At 39.1% G+C, this 23,041-nt stretch overlaps 2 protein-coding genes across 3 annotated transcripts in view; one reads left to right on the plus strand and one right to left on the minus strand.

Annotated features, from left to right (window-relative positions):
* Positions 1-1,049, minus strand: part of nt5dc1 (5'-nucleotidase domain containing 1) — a 55,810-nt gene extending 54,761 nt beyond the window's left edge. The window contains exon 1 of the mRNA XM_029497160.1: positions 957-1,049. Within this exon, the coding sequence (XP_029353020.1) occupies positions 957-1,049 (93 nt within the window). The remainder of the gene's footprint in view (positions 1-956) is intronic.
* Positions 1,050-2,906: 1,857 nt separating this feature from the next.
* On the plus strand, positions 2,907-18,343 carry frk (fyn-related Src family tyrosine kinase). Of its 2 annotated transcripts, none has more exons than XM_029495982.1 (8): positions 2,907-3,547; positions 5,228-5,349; positions 11,273-11,436; positions 11,570-11,738; positions 12,568-12,726; positions 15,113-15,298; positions 16,087-16,248; positions 16,361-18,343. In XM_029495982.1, the coding sequence occupies exons 1-8, from the start codon at positions 3,153-3,155 to the stop codon at positions 16,567-16,569; spliced, it is 1,566 nt and encodes a 521-aa protein (XP_029351842.1). In that variant the 5' UTR covers positions 2,907-3,152; the 3' UTR covers positions 16,570-18,343. The 2 variants fall into 2 exon arrangements, with proteins under 2 accessions (XP_029351842.1, XP_029351841.1); XM_029495981.1 differs by having other exon boundaries at positions 3,153-3,547; positions 15,113-15,294; positions 16,083-16,248.
* Positions 18,344-23,041: the final 4,698 nt, after the last annotated feature.

The raw sequence follows: 23,041 nt of genomic DNA on the forward strand, positions 1-23,041 counted from the left end.
AAAAACTAAAACATACAGTTATGGAAAGGAAACAGACAGGAAACAGGAAAAAACTAAAAAACTAAAAACATGTCATTCGTGATTATCCCGATGACAGAAATTCACCACAATGAACTTTGTTCACTAAAAAAATTATGGTTTGTTTTGATTGCATTAAGATGGCTATGCTGGTAACTGCATGAGGTGTTGCAAACATACCACATAAGAGTCTGATGTCTTGCTAATATGGCAAACAATTGTATGTGCACCATTAAGTTGTGTCTAATTACAATGGTTCAGTCTGTGTTATTGGTAAGAAATACTGGATATTGTTGGAAAAGTAGTGTCACAATAATATTTATTTTGCAGTAATCACTGGCCCCTAAGGAGGATGTATCAAGGTAATCAATCAGTCATGGTCTTTATTGGCTCATGCTATGATGCACTGTGCACTGTTGGAATTAGTAGACAAACATGTGACATGTATAAGACAGGAGAGGCATCCATGTGTTATCATGAAAGAACTCTATGAGAACACAGACCATAATGAATGTGGGATTCATTATTGTCACAGAATATAGCCAGATCCTCTTGAGTATGCAGTGACAGTCCTAATAATAGTAAATACGTAACGATGTGGGGAGCGGCTTTCTCCCAACAGGCCTCAGAGGAGGATTAAACATGTTTGAGCATCACCGCCGATAGTCAACCTGTGAGTCACGCAAAATGACTGCAGCACCAGGACCATCATCCTGCACGCATCTACATTCACTCAGACCAATGTGCACCATCGCCAGTGTTTATTCAAACGGCCGAGACCCGACAGACGAGTGACCGACAGTTCGGCGTATTGACAACCCAGCTATTTTTAATCCAGATGTGTTGCGGATCGAAGCGTCACGGCCACCGTACGGTTATGGATCGGGACTAGCCATACACACACACACGCGCGCTCACTCACTCACTCACTCACTCACCCTGGAGGTCTCCTTCAGATGGTAGCGGCAGAGCGTGTGGTCCAAGTCGAAGCCGATAACGTCGCAGTCCGATAGGCTGAAGTATTCGCTCATTGTCGCTGAAGCTGCTGCGGGGTGAGGCGCTCCGGAGCCCGACGGTCGGCGCACACACTTCAACTTGTGCACGGCAGCTCACCGCCGATATGTCAATGTCACTGAGTGACGGCAAGGATGCGACTACGCGCTGCGGCCGCTTCTCAGTGCAGGAAAAAAAAAACTGAACACCTCCTACGCCGTTTTTCCCCGAACTCGACCAGACTCTCGCTGAATGGTTAACATCAATAAGTTACCCCGGCGGAACGACAGGCACAAACTCCTGCTCACCAGAGGAAGGCAGTACAGAGGCGGCAGCCGTGTGCTGGAGTGTTACATTGCTTCCGGGTATGAAAAATAAAACCGTAATGCTTAGTGACTACGCGCGGGTTGAGTTTGGAAAGCACGCTCAATTTAGCAGGGCTGGATGAAAGGCAAACAGAGTAATGGACAGGGACTGCAGTGACCCCTGTTCCTTACCTGGTGTGTGCACATTAGCAAGACTTCAAAATGCTGACCTGCAGCCTCTCTGAAGTTTGCCAAAAAATGTGTTGAGTGTTTACTAAAATGTCACAGGAAAAAAAAATAAACTACAACATTGTTCTGAATTAGCACTATTATGATTTAATGGTGAACCCAGAAAAAAAAAAAAAGTTTTATTTTCAAGAAAACATTTCACAGAATTCTGATATAATTATTACATTAATGAGCAGGAAAAACACGACAACAGCAGGCCTCTCACTTTGCCTTTCATTTTTTATTTACTATTTTAAAAGATTATCAGAAGTCCTAGATAATAATCCAAAACATTCTAAAGCAGAGATATTTGTTTATTTATTTTTAGAAAATGCTGAAGAGTTCTGAGATAATAATCCTATTCGTTTAGAACATAGAGGGAAGTGATATTTATTATGCATTTATTTAGTCTTAGAAAGTGTATCCTAATTGCAGGTTAGTAAACCCATTTAATCCGTGGTGGCATTAAGAACATTTATTACACTGCTGAGATAATAGCCAAATAAAATAATTCATAATCATGCAAGTAGTTAATAACAATAACAGTAATAATGTGCAAGCCCAATTCCATCAGAAGGTAATAAGAATTATGACCGAATTTATTTTTTAATTATTTATTGAATGGTATATTTGTTTGATTGTTTGCATCAATGAATTATAACCTCGATGAAAATATGTTCCTGCTGACATTTCCTTATGTTCCCCATTATTTCATGTGTTTTCCTCAGCTTGTCTACTTATAAAATAATTCCAAAACAATACATAGAAAGCAATAATAAAAAGGTTCCACATCCAACACACCCTGAATTACCAATTGTTTTTCCTACTTTTGAGCTAACTTATTTTATTATTGCTCCATTCCAAAGTGTTACTGATCACCAGGTTTACAAAATAACATTATTACATTTTTATATTTCTATGGAAATTGGACAGTATTTAACAAGTTGTATAGTTTGTTTTAACATAATTTTTTTAATCAGACTTTTTCTTCAGACTTCCAGACTTTTTTATGCTGTATGTACTATATATATGATACACTCAATTTGTTTTTGTGATAGACTATAAGTAAGTAGGGGCAGCACAAGTTTACACAAATTTTATTTTAAAGCAATTTTCTATACATAACCATGGTCAAAGTTTATTTTCAAAAGTAACCTCACTTTAATGTTTAAGAGGGTAGCATTTTCCCAAACAATATCGTCAGACTGATTAGTAAATGCTTCTTTACTTATTTTGTATTTAATCCAGTTTTCCAAAGCCTGTGATCCTCCAATATTGCCGCCAGGGGGCGTGTGACGTCACTCCGGTGGAGGTGACGTGAGCCGCTCCTCATTCCTCAGCAGGTGCTATCATCAACCGTGAACTCCAGACTTCCTCACCAGGAAACCTGACTTTAAAGCTGTAGTCATTCCCCGAGGTCCCTATTCAGAGCATTGGTCTGGTCTGAAGCCAGGCTCTGGGATCACTGACATTATTCTCATTGTTATTCTAATTAAAATGACTTTTGACTGAACGCGGATCATGAGCGCGGAGAAGCGTCCCCTCTCTTCAGCCTGTCCAAATTGTCTCCTGTCACGGAATGACCTGCTGTGATTGACGGGCCTCGACATGGACATCCAGAAGAGCTTCGCTGCGTGTTGGCAGAGGTTTCTGGCGTGTTTTAAAAAACCCGCTCCGCCTGCAGACGACGCGAACGGCCAGGCGAAATTTGGCATTCATTTTAAAAACGAGGGCGCTCATAGCTCCGAGCCGGACTTCCACTCAGCCAGACCCTTACCGCCGCTGCCCTCCGAGAAGACCGCTGACCACTATGTCGCCCTGTACGACTACTCGGCCCGTACGGAGGAGGACCTGAGCTTCAACACTGGGGATGTTCTGGAGGCTCTGGACAAGAGCACCGGGGAGTGGTGGTTTGCCAAGGCCATCACCGGGGTCTCGGCCTCCAAGAAGGGATACATCCCCGCTAATTATGTCGCACCTTTGGAGAGTATTGACGCAGAGCCGTAAGTTTAGCTTGAGCTCAAACTACTTTCTGTATAATACCATAATATCATCTTATTTTGATAAGATACAGCCTGAGAATCCCCATGTGAATTTGTCCGTCTTCATTATTATTAGTCTAAAACGTCAATATCCTTTTTGTCATTCAACACAAGGAAGACTTGAAAATGCCCCCCCCCTCCCTTTTTATACTAATGTTTTCAGTCTTGGCAAAACTAGTTAATCATTGTTTAACCAGGAAGTCTTCGCTCACAGTTAATAATTTCCAAGTTGGTTGGACTCAAGAACAAAACACCATAAAGTGCTGAATAACTTGGCCATTTCTTTTATATAAGCTAATTGCCATTACTGGAAAGGGTGCTATTACCTTTCTACATCTTATTTAAAATAGAAAGTGTGCACAGCAGATGTGTTGGGGAAAAAAAGAAAACACCAGAGAAGAGACCCATCATGATGCTGCACTGCCTTCACTAACTAACTTGGCATCTCCAGTGAAACCTGTTTCTGCTTAAATGTGCTCTGGTTTTTCCTGTTCTTTTTTTCCTTTTACATATATAAATAGTTTACGAGTCCCTTTGATGCATCCTGCCACCATCTGAGTCACAGTTTCACTGAGTCACAAGCTTGATGGACATGATATAACATGACGAAGAAAATAAATGGTTCCCTCAGCATTTGTCACACTATCAATATAAGCCTAAAGTCATGTTAATGGTTGAGGCTTATACCTTTCAGCAGCGTAACAGGGTTTACCTTTTCATTTTGCAAGTGGCCATGTCCTAAATGTCATAATGATAACAATAACTTATTTCCTAATTCATCCCTCATCTGCCCATTCTTATTAATCATAAAATTACCGCGTATAGATTATGGACATGGGCAAAGAGTGATAGGATTCTAAAGGCCCCTAATGTATGTACATGTATCGGTTAACTGTTAGTTTAGCGGCTTCACCAAGAAGCTGTTAAATGTATCATGCAAATCAATGTAGAGTTTATGACTGGAAAAAAATCATTCTGTGATTTATTGCTGTATAAGTCACAATGATGTATCTCATTTTAGATTTTCATTATAATATTTTCGCTCGTTTGCTTGTTTTTTAAACTGCAGTTTGTACAAAGCTCATATTTGGAGAGTATGATTTGTAAACCAGCACATCTCTACACCACTAATTTAAGCCTTATTGGGTTCCTGGGATCTGACTTTGTCCTGCACTGAGAATGATTTAACTTTGTCCGCCTTAAGGGGTGTTGCTGGTGCCCTTTTTTTTTTTTTTTATATTATTTCTTATTAACAACAAATCGCATGAGAAAGTCAAACAGAGTTGAGGAGTTGTGTTGTTGCAGTAATTTGGGCTCTTCATTGATTGAAGTAAAAAGGGGTGGTCTGTGCAGGAAGTCAAACATTGTTTTTGTTGGTCTTATAGCCAACAAAACATCAGTTTATTGGCTTCTTTAAGAACAGACTTGGAGCAACTTTCCAGTTTTTACATTCCACCCCACCTTATTTCACTGTTTTGTTTACTGAATATCAAACTTTGGCATGTGACCAATATAAAAAAGTATTTGGATTGGGCTGTACTGAGATATTTAAAGTCCAGAGTCTAAGAGTTGAGGTCTTTTTGTCTGTGTCTTCAGAAATTACTTTTGAAATTTGTTTGACCACCCTTTATTCTTTTATAGATGGTATTTTCCCGACACCAAGAGGCAGGATGCAGAGAAGATGTTGCTGGCTGAAGGGAATCAACATGGTGCCTTCCTCATCAGAAACTGTGAAAGTCAGAGGGGTGAACTCTCCCTCTCAGGTGAGCAATTATAAGTACTTAAAACAGCAAGATCAGCTTTAAACCAACCCCCTATAAGCATGATTATGTCACACAATATGAAATTACTTTTAAGCTAAGTTTAAAATCATAAGCAACAAAACACAGCCTGATATGTATCTGCAAAACTCAAACTGCGACGGGATTATACCAGTAATGAATGAATGAATGTTAATTGTAAGATATTGAAGAATTAATTTAATTTTTAAAAGTGACAGGGTCATACATTAAATGCTATGAAATCTTTGTCATAATAAATAAAATTTGCATTATAAATAAAGAGGAAACCCGTAATGTCTTTGTTAAATTTGGAATCATGGCATTAATGCAAATTTCTTGAAAGAAGCAAAGCCTCAAACAGTCAGACATCCAAGGATCTATAACTTTATTAATTACAAAAAATGGGGAATTTGTTATACGCACCTTCCCTACCTTTTATAGTCACTTTGTTATATAAACTACTGCACTCATGTACTCTTTGGTTTGAGGCAAGTTGTGATATCTGTATAGTGTGCAGGAGCATGGCCAGCAAAACGCTTATTTTTTTTTTTTAGTCACATCATGAACATGAACTTTTAGAAAATTTGATCTGATTTTATTTATGTGTCAGGGATTATCCATAAAGATACACTGAACTACTGTCTCCAAGCCAAGTCATTTCGGGCTGTCTTTGTGTAAATAACCTTTACTCAGAGGCGTCTGGCTGATTCCATGCTACCTGTGAAATGCATCTCGCTCTCTCTCTCTTTCGCTCTCTCTCTCTCGCTCTCTCTCTCTCTCGCTCTCTCTCGCTCTCGATACTTGCCTGGATATTACAACCTTTGTAAGGACACCTAGCTGGTTAAAGTTTGTTTGATATTTGGCCCTACTTATTTGGATATGTTCCTTTTTGTATAATGTTGACTAAATTAAAGGCTGCAGTCTTTTATCTATTTGGTTGTTGGACTGCCTGAATTGTAGTTTTACTCAAACGTTTTTGTTTTTTTTATATATATATATATTTGTTCCAGTGCTTATTTTTATGCTATATTGTTTAAAAACCTTTTGAAATATTTCTAACCCTAACAAACTACCATTTATAGTTGTATGATCACATTTTTCATTATCAAAGTCATTATCTCTGTGTACAGCCAAAAGCACATTAGCTGACTAACTACATCCTATTGACATCATTCTTACTTGTGGTTGCTTGTCAGCATTCTACTGTCCGTGTGTTTGACTACCACAAAACACACTGTTCATCTCCAAGTAGTGTTCAATGATTAATTCTTTCCCTCACTTCAGAATAATGCTGGTTTGAAGGTCATCTAGCTAAATAAATAAATGTATCTGCTCCCATAAAAGCAGTGTGATAACTTTATCTCTCTGTGGCCTTTCTCTTTCTATTATGCCAGGAATTCTTTCCATGCTCATTCATTTATCTGGTTGATAATCTACCAGATAAATTCACATTTTTCCTCATGAGCCAGGTCAACACCTCCTATAAACTTAATTGCTCAGGAAAATGATTTAGAAAAACAAGTGAAAACTGTTGTCCTAATACTATTGTATAGTGACTAGGGGGTTTCAGTGATCTTCATGACATCTCCATCAACATATGCATGTGCAAAAGGAAATGTGATGCCTCTTCATTGGATTTCTTGATGGACCTGCAGTTTTCTGAGAGTTTGGTCCAGATATGTGGAGCATAAAAAACCACTGCTTCACCAAGTTTGGTTTTGACTCCTGGATTGTTCACCACGTAGCAGCAGATCAGAAATATATTTATTTTTATTTTAAAGTCAATTCTTTGGCAGACATGAAGTCACTCTAAAGATCGTAGAACTGGACTCTTAACAAGAGCAGTCTCACTGCTGTAGTGTGGTTGAAATCCTGACTGAAAGACTTCAAAAACAGTTGTTAAGAGCCAAGTTGTTCAGCTCTCGAAAAGCAGCTTTTTCAATGATTTTACTTAAAGATTAGATTGTTCTTTTTTTAAGAGTGGTTTCCACCTGAGAGAAAAGATGTGTTGACAGTCTGTATAAGACCATTTAGAAAAAGCCTGTTGGCAGAATACCATGGCATTGTTAAGTGGACACAGGGACATTACCTGATATGGAGGTACTGACTGCTTGTCTAATTTTTCTGGATTTGTCAGTGAAGGATGCTAATTCATTCCAGGCCCTGATGGACAGACGTTCAGAGGCTACTGACACAGGGGGGTTTGTTAGCCTGCCTACTGTCACAAATAAGACGCATGCATTATCATTGTTTTTGGTGACAATTTCAGAGAGGAACGATCACCTTGCATTTCCCATGTTTTCATGCATGTCTCTCCTTATAGATCTCATAATGAACTTGAAGATTTGTTTTTTGCCTCCTGCATTCAACTTTTCAATGCTGCCCCCCCAAACCACCATTCTGACCAATGTGGCAATTCTCCACTCTTTTCTTAATCTTCGACAAGCTAATTTACTGAGACCTGTGAGAAGGTGGGAGAGGAAGGGAAAGTCTAAATAAACATTTCACTGGAGTTATCAGTGGCATACCATTTTGGTGACTACCTCTGTTTGAATATTAGCGTGTACAGAGAGCACTCTAAAAAACACCCAGGAATGAGAGACCCAGAGAGAGCAACATCAGTCATCACAACCTTAGAAATGTCTAGACCATTGGAGATAATTAAGTCCAGAGTGTGCCCCTTATGTGTGGGCTCTATCATATGCTGAATCAGTCCATAGTTATCAAGGACACAACACAGTTCTTTAGTGCCTCTGTCCTGAGGGTTGTCAATATGGATGTTAAAATCAACAACATTAACTACATTATCAAAATTGATACAGACTATAGATTGCAGTTCAGCAAAGTCACCAAAAAGGTTTGCACAGTACTTAGGTAGTCTGTAGATGTTCAGGAACATCCAAGGGCGTAACTTTGGGTCTACCATTGGGGGGGTTAACTTGTTGCCTGTTTATTTATTGAATCATTTCCTTTTTTTTTTTTTTTTTTTTTTAAAAGGAGCCTGGGTAATTTGGCATGCCAGTATTAGAAATACACTGTGATGACACTTTTACGTGACATTGTTGCAGCTGTGTACTTGACTATTTATGCCAAAATAACACAGAAGTTAATTTCTCGTGTTTAAGCATTAGCTAGCAAGACCGTTGCAACTTCCGTTCAACTGATTTTTGTCTTTGTGTCAACTATCTTTGAAAAAAAGAGAACATTAATCAATTCCATCACTGTATTGACACCAATAAACTCTACACAGAAAATGTCTTTTGCACAATTCATGTAGTCGCACTACACTTATCTCCCCCTCCTCCGTCACTGTAAGCTGCCCTGCTGCAGCTGTACGTAACGTCACACGAAGCAGCATTGTCACGTTTACAGCTTCAGACCACAGCAGAAACTCCGCTGCATTTAAAATTTTGAAATGCCTGGGGCTTCTGAGTAGGCTATCGCGTTATTTGATCATTTAAATAGCTTCACTACTGAAAAGACATTTGATGTGGGAAACAGCAATGTTACGACCACGCTACCGAGAAATGTAGTTAAACCAGTAACGCCACTACGCAACACTGTGTATTGGAGCAAACTTAATAAAACTGACATTTGGTCCTACACAATAGTGGTGAACTGTGAGCACTACAGCTGGGCCTTCACCTCAGCCCTCATATTGCTGAGAAAATAAACTACATAAAACTGGAGACCATTTAAGTCAAACAACTTAGCTTAGCTAGCCACAACGTTGCTCTTGTATTCCGCCATTTAACTGTCTCTCAACCACTACCACTCTGCCCACTGTTTGGACTCAGTTCGGACTTCATGAAGGCCTATGATTTTTAGTTTTTGTCTGGCTCACTTAAAATCAAATCGTAATTGGCCAATTTTCCCATCACTCTCCAAATCATAACACATAGCTTTGCCTTCCCGGGATTCATTAAGTCCTTACCAATTAATGAACCAACTATCCAAGATGGATGATTCTGATTGGATAGCATGTTTCAGAACAGTAACCCTTTCAATGCTGATGTGAACTTGACAGTAAACTTAACTTTAGAACATAGATAACATTTTTTGGTCCAGAAGTTTTTAAGGGCCTTCTCTGAAGGCCTAGAAGGCCCTGAAGGCTCCCCTCTGCCACACAGTACATCTTTGATACCCTCTGGCTTTACCTCACAGGACACTGCTAGCTTGCCAACTCGAGTCACAATTCATCATCTAACTTAACGATACGGGTATTACCTCTTCTCAGTCAGGATTTTTTCTTTTTTTTATTAGGGGTTGGTGTTGACCAACAATGAAAAATTGTTGTCTGTCTGCCTTTTCGTGCTCTTTTCATGCTTCCGCTGTCTCCAACCATGCCAAACATACAGTGAATAGTGATCATTTGGCAGAAAAGGCCGGTTGGGTAATTGTATTCGGCAGAGGGGTACATTACCAACAAGATATTCATGCAAGATAATGCATATTTTTATTAAATCACAATGATGTGATTATATTGGGCGGGTTATGGATCTGATTTTTGCAGGGGTCATGACCCCCATATCCCCTGTGCAAATTATGCCCTTGGGAACATCGCTCAAGCAGAAAATTTAATTGAAGAGCCAGATGGGTGATACAAGAAGTAATATATGTTAGAAATGAACTATTTGACTCTTGACTCATTGAGGCAAATCTATCTGCCTTAAAAGTGTCTACGGTCCCAGAAGAAGTTGAATGTGTCGATAAAATGCACTGAATGTCCAGCACATGCAGCCGAGAGCCATTCATTCAGTGTCAACAATCTGCTAAATCTCTCATCACCTCTTCTGACTGGTGGTAGAGGGCCACTGATAAACACCTCAGCATTCAGAGAGCTAACAACTCACTAAAGTCACATTTCAGCATCTCAAACTGTTGCTCTACAATGTCATAAGCTCCAATATGAACATGGATGACTGTCTACAATAGGATGTGAGTTGTGAATTTTTTTTTCCTTGTCAGATTGGAGACCATGTATTTGGGAAGACAGAGTAGTCTTAAATATTTTACAGCAAAGTCATGCTCAGAGTTTGAGGCTCAGTTGTTACCGTTCCCTGTAGCCTTTCACTTTGTGATTTTTCTCTCTGTCCTTACCCTACTGTGACAATGATGTAAATTCTTTTGTGTAGTTGTACAGTTGGCTGTGAAGGAGGTTTTTAATTAGTTCTCCCTTTCACAGCTGTCCAGGGCTGTGTCCTACCAGGAACAGGGGTTCAAGATATGCAGCACTCTTGCCTCTTGGTCTTATTGATGGTGATAAGCCATGTGTTAGGATGATATTGTCCACTGCTTTGAATCCATGGTATCGTGGTGTCGTTCCCATATAGTCCATTCACTTCTAACCAGTGGATTTTGGTTTCCAGCACTGTGATCTTCTGTAGAATTTTGCGGTAGTCATCCGTGGAGGAGAGGGGCATCTTGCTACTTAATCATATGAAGCTTGTATTTACCAGAGCGATGGGCACTCTTCCAACCAACGTCAACAAGAGACAAACAATAAAGTGTTTGCTGTTTCACATGTGATTTTGTACAAATTTTGACACATACAGCAGCAATTTGGCACCAACCCTTACTGCAGAAATGTTTCTTAATAGTACATGGTACATACCTCAAGCATCTTACTCCTCTCTGCTGAAGAATGGAGCTCTTTCTTCATATTTGTACTATCTTGTGCCAGGTGGCCAGTCTCTCTCTCTGCAAGGGCTGCCATGTGTTTCTCCACGATCGCAGGCCACCTGTTTGCTGTGATTGTTCAGGCTCACCACTCTCTTCAACCTAATTCACACACCAGGCAGTTGTTTGCAGTACAAATGATATAAATAAATAAATAAATAACAAAGAATGAATTGCTTGAGTTGGTTTGTGTAGCTGATGATTATTTTGTTGACCTGTCTTTCAGTGCTGGACAGAGGGAAGGTGAAACATTACAAGCTGTTAAAAATGGACAACGGTCACTACTTTGTGTCAAGGACAAGGTCCTTTCTAACACTGAAGGAGTTGGTAGAACATTATTCCAAACAGGCTGACGGCCTTTGTGTGCGTCTGGGTGAACCATGCAAAAAGGTAAAACACATATAAGACAACATGAGCTGAGTACATGCTGTGCCTTTATTGTTCCATCATTAAATTCACTTTTTTCAACAGTACAAAGATAAATTGTCATCTTAGTAAATGGTGACTCTTCCTGTCCTTTAAGATGGAGGCCCCCCAGACTCATGGTCTGTCCTATAATACTGTGGACCAATGGGAAATTGACCGTAAATCCATCAAATTGCTTAGCAAGCTGGGAGTTGGTCAGTTTGGTGAAGTCTTTGAGGGCCTATGGAATGAAACCACAGCCGTTGCAGTGAAGACCCTCAAACCTGGTATGACAAATTAAAAATGTTATCTGCATTGCAATAATCTGAAACGACATGAAGTAGAAGTGAGCAAAGTATGAATTACTTTCTGCTGATCCCAGCTTAAGCAGTCTGAACAATATGTAGATGTCTGAAGTGCAGAAATATCACCCATGAGGACTTTTGAGTTTGGTAACAAAAGACTACACTGCTTTTTCAAAATCTTGGTAATAAGCTCATAGAGATCCCCTTTGGGTTTGGCGGGGGGTGAATCTTCAATTTCAACTTACTACTCTGACATAGTACATTTTCTCCCAGATGCATTGACTATAGCTGACAGCATTCAACAGGAACCCTGTGATCACAGATATTTGTACAAAGATGATTTATTTAGACTAACTTCTTGAGAGAATACTTGCACAACCAGATACATGGTGCAGCTATGTAGGAAGGTGGTGTCCTGAAACAGAAAACCCTGCACACTCATTACTTAGCATCACAATTGATTTTTAATTATGTTCATCAGAGAGACCCAAATGTTCTGATAAGACTTTCTGATAAAGAGGTAGAGAGACCAAAACATTATGATGACCAAATAATTCTTATGCTGAGCAAGAGAATATGTAGGATTTTCTGTCCTTGTGTTGTTATAATCCTCAACTGTCAGGGAGAGAGCAGGTGATAGCATTAAACAGAGCCTAAAGTGATCTCATGTGTTTAAGACCCCCCAAGACTCACATCTAGTGTTGTGGCTTGTCATTTAAACATCTGGTAGAAATAACAATTACAAAGACTGGAAATGGCAGAAATTTTACACTCATAATGTGTATCACTAAAGCTGATGCTAATGTCCAAGGTACCATGGATCCTGAGGACTTCCTGAGAGAGGCTCAGATGATGAAAAGGCTGCGGCACCCCAAGCTGATCCAACTATATGCTGTTTGCACAATGGAGGATCCCATCTACATCATCACAGAGCTAATGAAGAATGGTAGCCTGCTGGAGTACCTCCAGAGTAAGATGCCCTAATTTTTATCTGCACATGGTTATGAGCCACCACTGTTTTATGATACAGTGGTCAAGCTACAACTTCAGTGGAAAGATTTAATCTAATTGGCAGTCTTTTGAATACAAATTTCATCTTTGAACGAAACTACATACAGTGTTTGAAAATACAGAAGATGTAACATTAAAAAACGGAGGCACTGAAGTCTCTTTTTCAGACATATACTTCAATAATTCCACTTCAAAGCTCTAATTCCTGATTGAGATCTTAACTGATGGCATGAATCGAAAATGAGAACACTCTGTTCTAATGAAGAAAAATAGGGACATTTAATGTCTTGCTGGTTTTATCTCTTTGCATTGGCCCAATGCGGTGTGACATAGTGATGTCATTCGGTCAGTCATCATGAACCAATAAAAATTTTGGCTCAAGTTCATTATATGTACTCATTCCAGCTTCAGGACATGCGCATTCACTCAATTGGGTATTGATACCAAAGCTCAAGATATCCTCACTAGACACACTAAGATAATGGCAAACGTATAACATGGATCAGAGTGAGGGTTAAAACACATGTCTAAAGGTTTTAGTGTCCAAAGGAGACTTCTGTTCTTCAGGCAACCTCCGCACTGTTGGGAGAACCTTGTCTCCTGCGTTCTCTATCAATCAAGCCCTATTGGTGAAATTGATCATCAGAAATTTTTTTCCCATGACCTTCGCTGGCTGTATTCCATAGGACAGTTTGAAAAGTGACAGGAAATGAGGGAGAGGGAGTAGGGAATCAAATGACATTGGCTGGAGCCAAATGCCATCGGCAACATGGACCTAGCGCCCTCTTTATGGTGCACGCTGTCTACCTACTTATCCATCATTGACCCATGGCTGTCGTTCATTGTTTCCACTTTTAAACATGACATGTAAGTTAAAAGAGCCATAAGTCTTATCAGTCTCTGGTTTCCCTCTCCAGTTTAACGATCTGCTGTAAAAAAAATGGTTGGGGGGAGAGAGGAAAAAAAAAAAAGTCTGGTAACTGCAATTTTGTCTAAAGCTTATTATAAGATGGTAGTTTAGAAATATTTTATGACATTATTTAAGATAAAATAATTGTGAAAACATTCATATGTCTGAATAAAAATAATCACTGGTTGTGAGTGACAGGAAAAGATTCCTTGAACAGTGGTATTGTTGGCTGGGTCATTGAAGTATTTCAACTAAAAACATTTGTCATTCCTTGCATTTTTGACCTTCGCGACTGACTGCGTTATGTATACAGAAGTCTTTGCCAGCCATAATCTATCACATCCCCTAGGACAGGGGTCGGCAACCTTCAGTATTAAAAGAGCCATTTAGGTGCCGTTCCCACCAAATAAAAGCCACCTGGAACCACAAAACTTGCTACAATGAAGATAGTTTCATTACAGTTAGGCTATCTATATAAGAACTGTAGTTTGTTGCATTAATGAAATAAAAGAGATATGTTCTATTTTCTTCAGAAACATTTCTCTTTTTGTATGTATCCATGGTTACCTTAATGGGGATCAAGAGTTCCAAATAAGTTATCGACCTGTCAGCAACAGGTGACGCAGACAAAGTGGGATACACATTATGATTGACAAAATCTAAAAAAAAAAAAATGTTTTATTGCAATGTTACAAGGTCACCTACATCTCCAGAATCATAACTGTTAGAATGAAAAAAACCCTAAATAAAATAGAATAAAATGTAATAAAATTAAATAGCCATTATTTGTTTATAATATTTTCCCAAAGCCACTGGGAGACACGGTAGAGATGAAAGAGCCGTGGGTTGCCGACAACCGCCCTAGGAGTATAACACATCATCACACAACATAACACAAGTGCAATGTGACAGTGTTAACTTGAAAACTTTATTGAAGGATCAGCTGCATGCGCTCCATGCATTTAGATTGGTAAGCATGCCCATTGTTGTTCTTGAAAAGTTCATTATTATTCTGCATGGGCTGTTCCTTTTTTTTTTTTTTTTTTTTTTTTTTTTATTGTTTCAACTACTTAAAATTCTGAGCTACAGAAACCATGACTATGACTTTTCAGCTTTTATGATTTTTAAAATATGAAGATGAATGGGACAAAACTTGAAATCACCTTCATACTTATTCAACTTTGAGCTACTACTACTATTTTCTCTTCCAAAAAAAAAAAAAAAGAAATGCTGGTTGAAAGCAGCCAGTGCCTGTTTTCTCTCGCACTCTCCTAGCAAAATTTTTCCCTTCATCTCCACAAAAAACACATCAATCTGTTGATCAAGGTCTCAGTACTCTTAAAATATAGTTCTTTCCATGATACAACCTTCAACATTCCTTCTAATGCGAGGTGTATATAATTATTATTATTTATTTTTTATGCCCTGATTACAGAGGACAAAGGCGCCACGCTGTGTTTCTCTGACCAGGTTGAAATGGCTTCACAGGTGGCATCAGGCATGGCTTTCCTAGAGTTGCAGAACTACATCCACAGAGACCTGGCAGCCAGGAATGTTCTGGTCGGAGAGAACAATATCTGCAAGGTCGCTGACTTTGGTCTGGCCAGAGTCTTCATGGTGAGTCTCACTTTTAAATGTTTAATGAATGTAGGTATTCATTAAGCACAGAGGATATCAATTTACAGTCGTAGTCTTGTCTATGCCATGTCTAAATTCTGACATGGCATTGAATATTACAATATTTCACCCCATATGTGATTTTTTTTTTTTTTTTTTTTTTTTTTTTTTTTTTTTATAATAATTATTGTTTTTATTCTTATTATTGCATTATTTTCCCTCCCTGTGTCCGACCCTCACTGAGATCACAGCATCACTGGAGTAATACACTACAATAAGTGGTCAGGACTGTGTCTAAATATTACAATTTGCATGTAACCCAAGCCTATACAAGAGACTAAAGAAATCGTTTGTATAATTTTCTATGGTTCACTTACCAATGAACCGCCTCATTTTTCACCTCAAATTTGGTTTCATGTTGCGGTATTATCTAAGTGACAACCCACTTATATTGTTTTGATGCCTTCAATTACTTATGCATTTGTTGGCCTTCTGGGTTTTTTTGAAACCATATTCAGAGGAGAAATTTTAGCTGAGGAGGAGTGGGAGCTGGATCTGACCTGCTCTGAAATCTCTTCTGATTTTGTGTGTCGGTCAATCGCAGTGTAGCCAGGCTCTAATCCAGCCCCTGTTTTATGGTCTCTTTTACTCGAAATTAATCTATCATTTAAAAAAAACAAATATCACCTTGCGTTAAAGAAGAGCTGAAGGCTTTGTCTCGTCATGTTGGGAAGGTGTGTATTTGTCAGCTTTAGTGTAAAAATCTGTATTTTATGTCTTGTTCCCAGAAAGAGAATGAGAATGTGTACGAAGCCAAAGAAGGCACAAAATTTCCTGTGAAGTGGACCGCACCAGAAGCCATCCACAACAACACGTTTACCATAAAGTCTGATGTTTGGTCCTTTGGAATTTTGCTGTATGAGATCATGACATATGGCCAGATGCCTTATCCAGGTAACACAACATCAACCTGTCAGTAATCATTTAGACATTGTTTAGAGCCTTTCCCAATTGAGTGTAGATATATTTTATGGTTTGTGATCACATTGCTCTCCAATTGTTTTAGCCATGACCAACTATCAGGTGGTACAGAAGATACTAGAGGGCTACAGGATGCCACCCCCCCCAAACTGCCCAAACGTCATGTATGGAATTATGATGGAATGCTGGAAGGAGCATGAACAAGACCGGCCCACATTCGAGACCCTGCAGTGGAAGCTGGAGGACTTCTTTGACCTGGACATCACCTCGTATGACAGTGCCAGCCCTTATTAGAAAGCTGAGCGAGTGGCAACATTAGGGCGTAAAAAAAAGAAAAAAAAATCACTCAGTATGCACCAAAAAAATAATCATATTCATTTGGACAAAAACATGAACACATACACTTTTATCAGAAAAAATTATTCAAATGTAATTTAAATTCCACTAATTGCCGTCAAATGAAGGATCTAAAATGTTTTGGTACATGACAGAAAACTGTGACAGAAACTGCAACATTGGTGAGGCAGCATCTTCCACGGTTGGTTGCAACCCTCCTGCTGTTGCTTTGTGTGACAACTGAATGCACTTTCAGAAAGGCTATGCATGTGTTTAGTCTAACTCACTTGACTGGAAGAGGCCTTCTTTAACACAGATAAAAAGATGCTATCTCCACCTCGACGGACCAGTTTTTCTTGCACTCTACATAGCAAGCATTGTTTCCACTGTTTACCTACCCAGCTATTACCGGAGGCTCTGAGAAATGTTGACAGCAGCTTGCTCTGCATGATGAGTGGCAGATCAGTGGCTCAGTCCTGATTTAATAATAATTGTATCTATCTACATGAAGAGCATAATGATTACACTATAGAGTCAGGTCCATGCCCTTTAAGCCTTTCTCATCAGCAAGGGAAACAGCACAAAAATACATTGCCAGGTGAGTACGGAGGCCTGCATGTGTCAAATTTACGTGCAATATAAATGTCAATTATAGGATTACAGACCTTTTATATTAATAAATATTTATATTTGAATTTAATATATATATATATATATATATTTCCAGAGTCATATTAGCCTTTTTTTAGTGTTAGTTTTTTTAGTGTGGAGTCTATATCCTCTTAGCTTTGTTTTGGTCTTCACTATAACCCTGGGGGTCAATGATCTCACTCTTTAGGGTCAGGGAATTCCCTCTGAGATATACTACACACAGAAATGAAGTTTCTAATGTTACTTTGGCTGTTAAAAATAGTTTAACAAATTTGACATTTTATCCACAGTAAGGTGAAAACTCTGGATTAGAACAGGAATTAGTCAGGTTTTGTTTTAAAGATGCTTACAAAAGCTGAATTAAATGTTATCAGTTTAGTCTCATGCTACTATTGTTGTCGACTTACGGTATTCAATGCAGTTATCCCTGACCCTGCACCCCCATATCATTTACTGTATTTATAGCTTTACTTGCTAGCAGTTAGCTGCACCTTTGTGTAGCCTAATGTTTAGTAGTGCCAAATAAATAGTTAGAGATGCATTAAGATCACATTGTTTCATTATGTTTGCCGTAAACTTGTCTATTGTGCAACAATGTTTTATTGTTCTGAGCACACACATATTCCTTTTGTTTTTTGTTTTTTTTTCCTCAGTATGGGCGGTGCCAAATAGTTTCATTCAAGTCAGTCATGGACTGCTCAGTTTTAAGTAGCTCCTTTGCACCTCTACACTCAGCCAGACTGCACTCATATTTTTCTCCTTCTAAAACAGAGTTGAATACAACCATTTGTTAAGGTGCGCATGTGGGACCTACAGGGTAGAGGCTCAATGACTCAACAATGTGATTTTCCTTCAAACCATCAGTGGCTACAACATTGGAAAGGTGATGCATTCATTGGAGTTGCTGCACCAGGTGGATTTTCTCTCACTCTGATAAATTTCCTACATATCTTTTACTATCATGAACAAGCTCCTTTTTAATTGTGTATTATAACCATGTCAGTGTTTATATCGAATCATGTTCTAGTTTTATGTAATTATCTTTTTATTAATAATGTAATTAAATTAATTATTAAGTAGACTCTTGGTTGTGCCTTATCATTTGAATGTCAGTTCCATGCAATAAGGGTAAAATATCTTACTTTTAAGGATACTAGACAAATAATGTTCAGTATATAATTCTGATTAAAGAATGAAAACAAAATGTAAACGGAAGTAGATATTGCTTTTAATAGAAGTTGGAGATCAGCATGGTGAAATCTGACCAACTTTCTTTTTTCTGTTGAGATTTAGACCTCAGTTATTTTAAATCCAATTCTTTTCATGCTGAAGATCTCCAGGGGTTTGCTTCTTGTTTGTTTTCACATTACATGTTGTCTGAACCTAACTTTAATCATGTATGTCAGTTAGGCTCTTTGTGGGCCTGTCCTCTGTTGTTCTGATGTCCAGGTCCAGCCCGATCCTTTGGATGGGCTGGACTGAATAGTGTTGTAGTTGTAGTGTTTTGGCGTGAAGCAGGCATTTCTGGAGAATTTCTATGACTGGTGGCATCAGCCTTTTTCTAAGGAGTTGTCTTCTGGGGTAGCAGCATCTCAGCAACAGACAGGAAGAAACTTGATGAACTGAAGAAAGCCAGGTCTGTCCTTGGATGCCCTGTGCACTCACAGGAGGTGGCAGGTGAGAGATGTTGATGATGGACTCCCACCACCTGTGGGGCACTCAGCCCAGCCCAGGCTGCTCTACCTGAAGTGTGTGAAGGAACAGTAATGCAAGTCCTTCCTACCTTCAGTGGCTAGACTACACAACCAGCAATGCTCCCAGTAACATTATCTCCATGTGCCAGCTGCCCATTTTTGTTGTACACATTTTTTGGCAATTGTTTTTTTAAATATATTTATTTATCTAGGCTCTGCTCTTCCTTATATTCAATTTTACTTTTGTGTTGTAATTTCCCATTTTGACCACACAGTGGCACTGACACTCTCCTGCTGGCAGCCAGGCCTCATGCCATTCAGGGAACCTTGACGAACCAGGAGTCAGTTCAACCTATTACACTACCATTACATTTGTTTTTTTAGTATCTGAATTAAAATTCTGGAGTGTTCTTCCTGTCTCTCTCTCAGATGTGGTGGCTGGAAGCTGTGACTGAAAACCCTGGTTGATTCCTCAGTTGGATTTTCAGGCAGATGGCTAGAAGGGGGTATGTGTGTGTCTGTCACCGTCACAAGAAGACATGTGCCACTGAGTTTCATTCAGTCAGCTGTTATTCAATACTTGGAGCAACCAAATTTATTTGTTGTTAAATTTTAAATCTTAATGATTTTCTTTATTTAAATTTAGACCACATGCAATGACCTCAACCACAAAAACATACTCTTCAACATGTACAGTAGCTTCCTACTGATACAGTATAGAGAATGCACATAGGATAGCACCCTGAAACTTACAACAATGGCATCCATGTAGTAGAGCCAGTCAAAACACAGAACCTTTGAGTTTTTACTGTGGCCTAATATTAGTGATGTTCTTTTTTGTGAAATATGTAGAGATATGATAAGAAATGCCGATCTGTGTGGGCAGTGAATCACACTTTAAAGTACTAAAATAGACATACTAAACATACTACGTTTACATAAATGCTTGTGCTTCTTCTTAAGAGCGACAAAATGTATGTATTATCGCTCAGCCTCACCTGTCAGAATGTGTACAGGATTCTGGAGAATCCCTGGGTTCTCCTCTGTCAGAGTTATTGGCTTTCTAGTGAATTGGAGCTGTTCATAATTGTATATGTAAGCTGGGCTGTCATCGAGATAATACGGTTCAGAAAGTAGCTGTTTGTGCTATTATTGCACAATCAGCATCCCTTTGTGCTTATAAGAGGTTACAACGTGCCCTCTGATCACCACTTCTTCAGTGTATGCTGCTTGCTATTGTGACTTGGTATCGGGCAGTCTAGCTGATTAGCATGCTAGAGATACAAACCCAAAGAGGACTGTTTTACATGGCTGTAGCTTGTTCCACATAAATGGATGAAGTCCGAGGTTTCATTGTAAATATTCTGTCTTCTACATAACTAATTAAACATTTGCTATGGCTAGTGTAGGCTATGTAACTAATCAAATCAAAGTTATTTATATTGTGCCAAATCATAAGAGTTGCATCAAGACACTGGAGGCTGTAAAAGAGGGGAGAGGGATAGAGAATACAGTAAAAAATGCAAATGGATTAATGCCTCGTACCACTATATGTACATTAGTAAACGGAGGAGTAAGAGTAGGATGTTTTGGGCCTAAACAAGCTATCGAGAGGATCAATAGTAAGGTTTGAAGGTTCTCTGGTTGACTTTTTCAGAGAGGGGTGACTTCAAACACCTCTACTTCATTTGTATGGCAGATGGGAATGTCATAAAATTCATAGGCTAGTTTTTTTTTCCTGGAAACCGATGAGCTGATAGTTACATTAGGCCTAAACTACAACAATAAGGCACACCTACATTTCCCATCCATCTATCCATTTTCTAAACTTGAGTATTCCAGTTGTTCACCCCAGCAATATTTTGTTGCAACTCTATAGGGCCACTGAGGTGCTCACAGGCCAGATGGAATATGTAACCCTGCAGATGTAATTTCTGGGACTACCTCAGGGTTTCCCTCCAGTTTGACAAGATCAGAGAACCTCTGATGGAATCTCAATGAGTTCTCTTAATTGGAAGGGGGAGCAGCTCTACTTCCAGCTTTCTCTTGACATCTGAGGTCCTCATCCTATTGCTGACTGAGTCCAAACACCCTTAAATTAATAGAAAGCCTATTAATACTTTGTACCAGCAGAAACACACAGACAAGTCCTGATTTATCTTATTTCAAAGAAGAAGCCGCACTTGATTGTTGAAGAGCTTTTTAAATATTTCACAGAGATAAACTATTTGCATAATTTGGATAATGAATAAGTAGTTGCAAAAAAAAAAAAACAATCCATCCTCCTTCTAGTTCCAGCCTTTGAGTGTCTTAGATAAACACAAAGCAGATGATGTACAATGGAAAGCACCTGTCTTTTTCCATTAAAAAGTGTATTTTTCCCCATTTTACCATAATGCCTCACAATAATAAGAGTGTGTTCTAATGCAACCCTGGAAAACCACTGCAGATTCGCCCATGGTCATAAATTACAAGCAGGCGACGGGTGATTGCCTCTCAAAAGAAAAACAAGTGGATGAGACAGGTTTAGTGAGAATTATTCAAATGAATTGCTCTTGTTTGCATAGAAAAGGGGGATTTTGAAAAAGATGCTGTGTAGAATGGGAAGGGTAATTCCTTTTGCACCCAACATATTTATGAGCGCAGAGTTAATTCCCTTGTTCACAGAGACATGTCAAGACTCCGGATGTGCTTCTCCTTGTCATGTCTGCAGGCAGTGATGTATGATTGACTCTGACTAAATCCCAGTATATCTGGCAAATGCTGAGGGTGTTTGGGGCATTGTGGAATACATTGTTTCAATCAAACTGTGATTTACATGTTGTGTGTCAGCATTAAGATGCCAGTGAATCTGAAAAGCTCAGCAAGTTAGAGACAGCAAGCATACTCAAGTTCCACAGTGAGTCAGGTTTTCAACATGGCAAATGTCTTGGGTTTTCATTGACCAATCCATCATTTCATCAGGTATAAAAAATTTACAGTGGCCCTGAGAGCTCAATGCTCCACAACACAAGATATCAATTTGACAACACATAGGCTGCATGTACTTATAACATAATAAAATACAGGAAATCCCTGCAAATTCTCACACCACACTATAAGTATTTCCAGGAGACACAGGGTCAGAGCCATTGTTTCACTCAATGCACAACACATCTCCTATGATACATTCATGCAAATATGTTTCAGCTGGGTCCAACACTTGAGCACTGAATCGGGGCAGCTAACAATACATTCATTTACTCAATAATACATAATTGTCTATATTTTAGATTTATAGCCTGAATATTTATTTCATAGCCTATTTAATACATCCTTAATTGGAATTCAATAGGTAAATCAGTGTGCTGATATAATTAAGTTATAATGCATCATGTGAGCCAATGGTTTTGATTTTAGTTGCTCTTCTATTAGGAGCCAGGCAGGGCCCCTACTCTCAGTCTTGGCTCGAGACTGAAGCTCACCAGGTTTTTGCAGTCAGCTCTGCAGCCCCTGTTTTGGGCTCTGAGGTTTACAGAATCACTTGAATCACTTAAATCACTCCCTGCTATGCAGCAATCACATGAAACACAATCTGTCACTGTGATTAGCACCAACTTTTAGTGTTGTCAAATATGTGACTACAAATTAAGCTCACTGCAGGTGACAGGCTACACACCTCCAACTCTTCAACAAGCTAATCAACTTTACTGTGACCTGCTCTTGTGTACTCAATTTCCATTATGAATCACCACTGCAATTATCATTGACTGGCTTCATTAACGTACTTCAATTTGTTTGTCTGCAGTGGAACACATGAACTTGGTGATAAACAGCTGCTGCTCTTTTGTAATTTTACCTGATGTGTTAACACACCATGACTGTCAGCCATTTCAGTGTTTTTTAAACCAGAAGAAACCATTTTTTTGGAGACACAAAAAAAAACATCTCTCAACAATCACAGGCAGATGAAAGGGCAGATAGTATGTGCTATTGGGGAAAGGAGGGGGTGGCTTGTGACATTCAGAGTGTTGTGAGGCAGGTGACCAGGTGAGTTGTGAAAAGAAGAAAGTAGGTCAGTCACACCCACCTGGAGACACACACAG

This window comes from Echeneis naucrates, chromosome 24, assembly GCF_900963305.1.
Source record: "Echeneis naucrates chromosome 24, fEcheNa1.1, whole genome shotgun sequence".
Lineage (NCBI taxonomy): Eukaryota > Metazoa > Chordata > Actinopteri > Carangiformes > Echeneidae > Echeneis > Echeneis naucrates.

What these genes read in the sequence shown, in the direction of transcription:
- frk (XM_029495982.1), top strand. Translation starts at nt 3,153, where the DNA reads ATGGACATCCAGAAGAGCTTCGCTGCGTGTTGGCAGAGGTTTCTGGCG. An exon ending in GGGTGAACTCTCCCTCTCAG is followed by an intron (nt 5,350 to 11,272) that starts GTGAGCAATTAT and finishes CCTGTCTTTCAG; the next exon opens with TGCTGGACAGAGGGAAGGTG. An exon ending in GGCCAGAGTCTTCATGGTGA is followed by an intron (nt 15,299 to 16,086) that starts GTCTCACTTTTA and finishes GTTCCCAGAAAG; the next exon opens with AGAATGAGAATGTGTACGAA.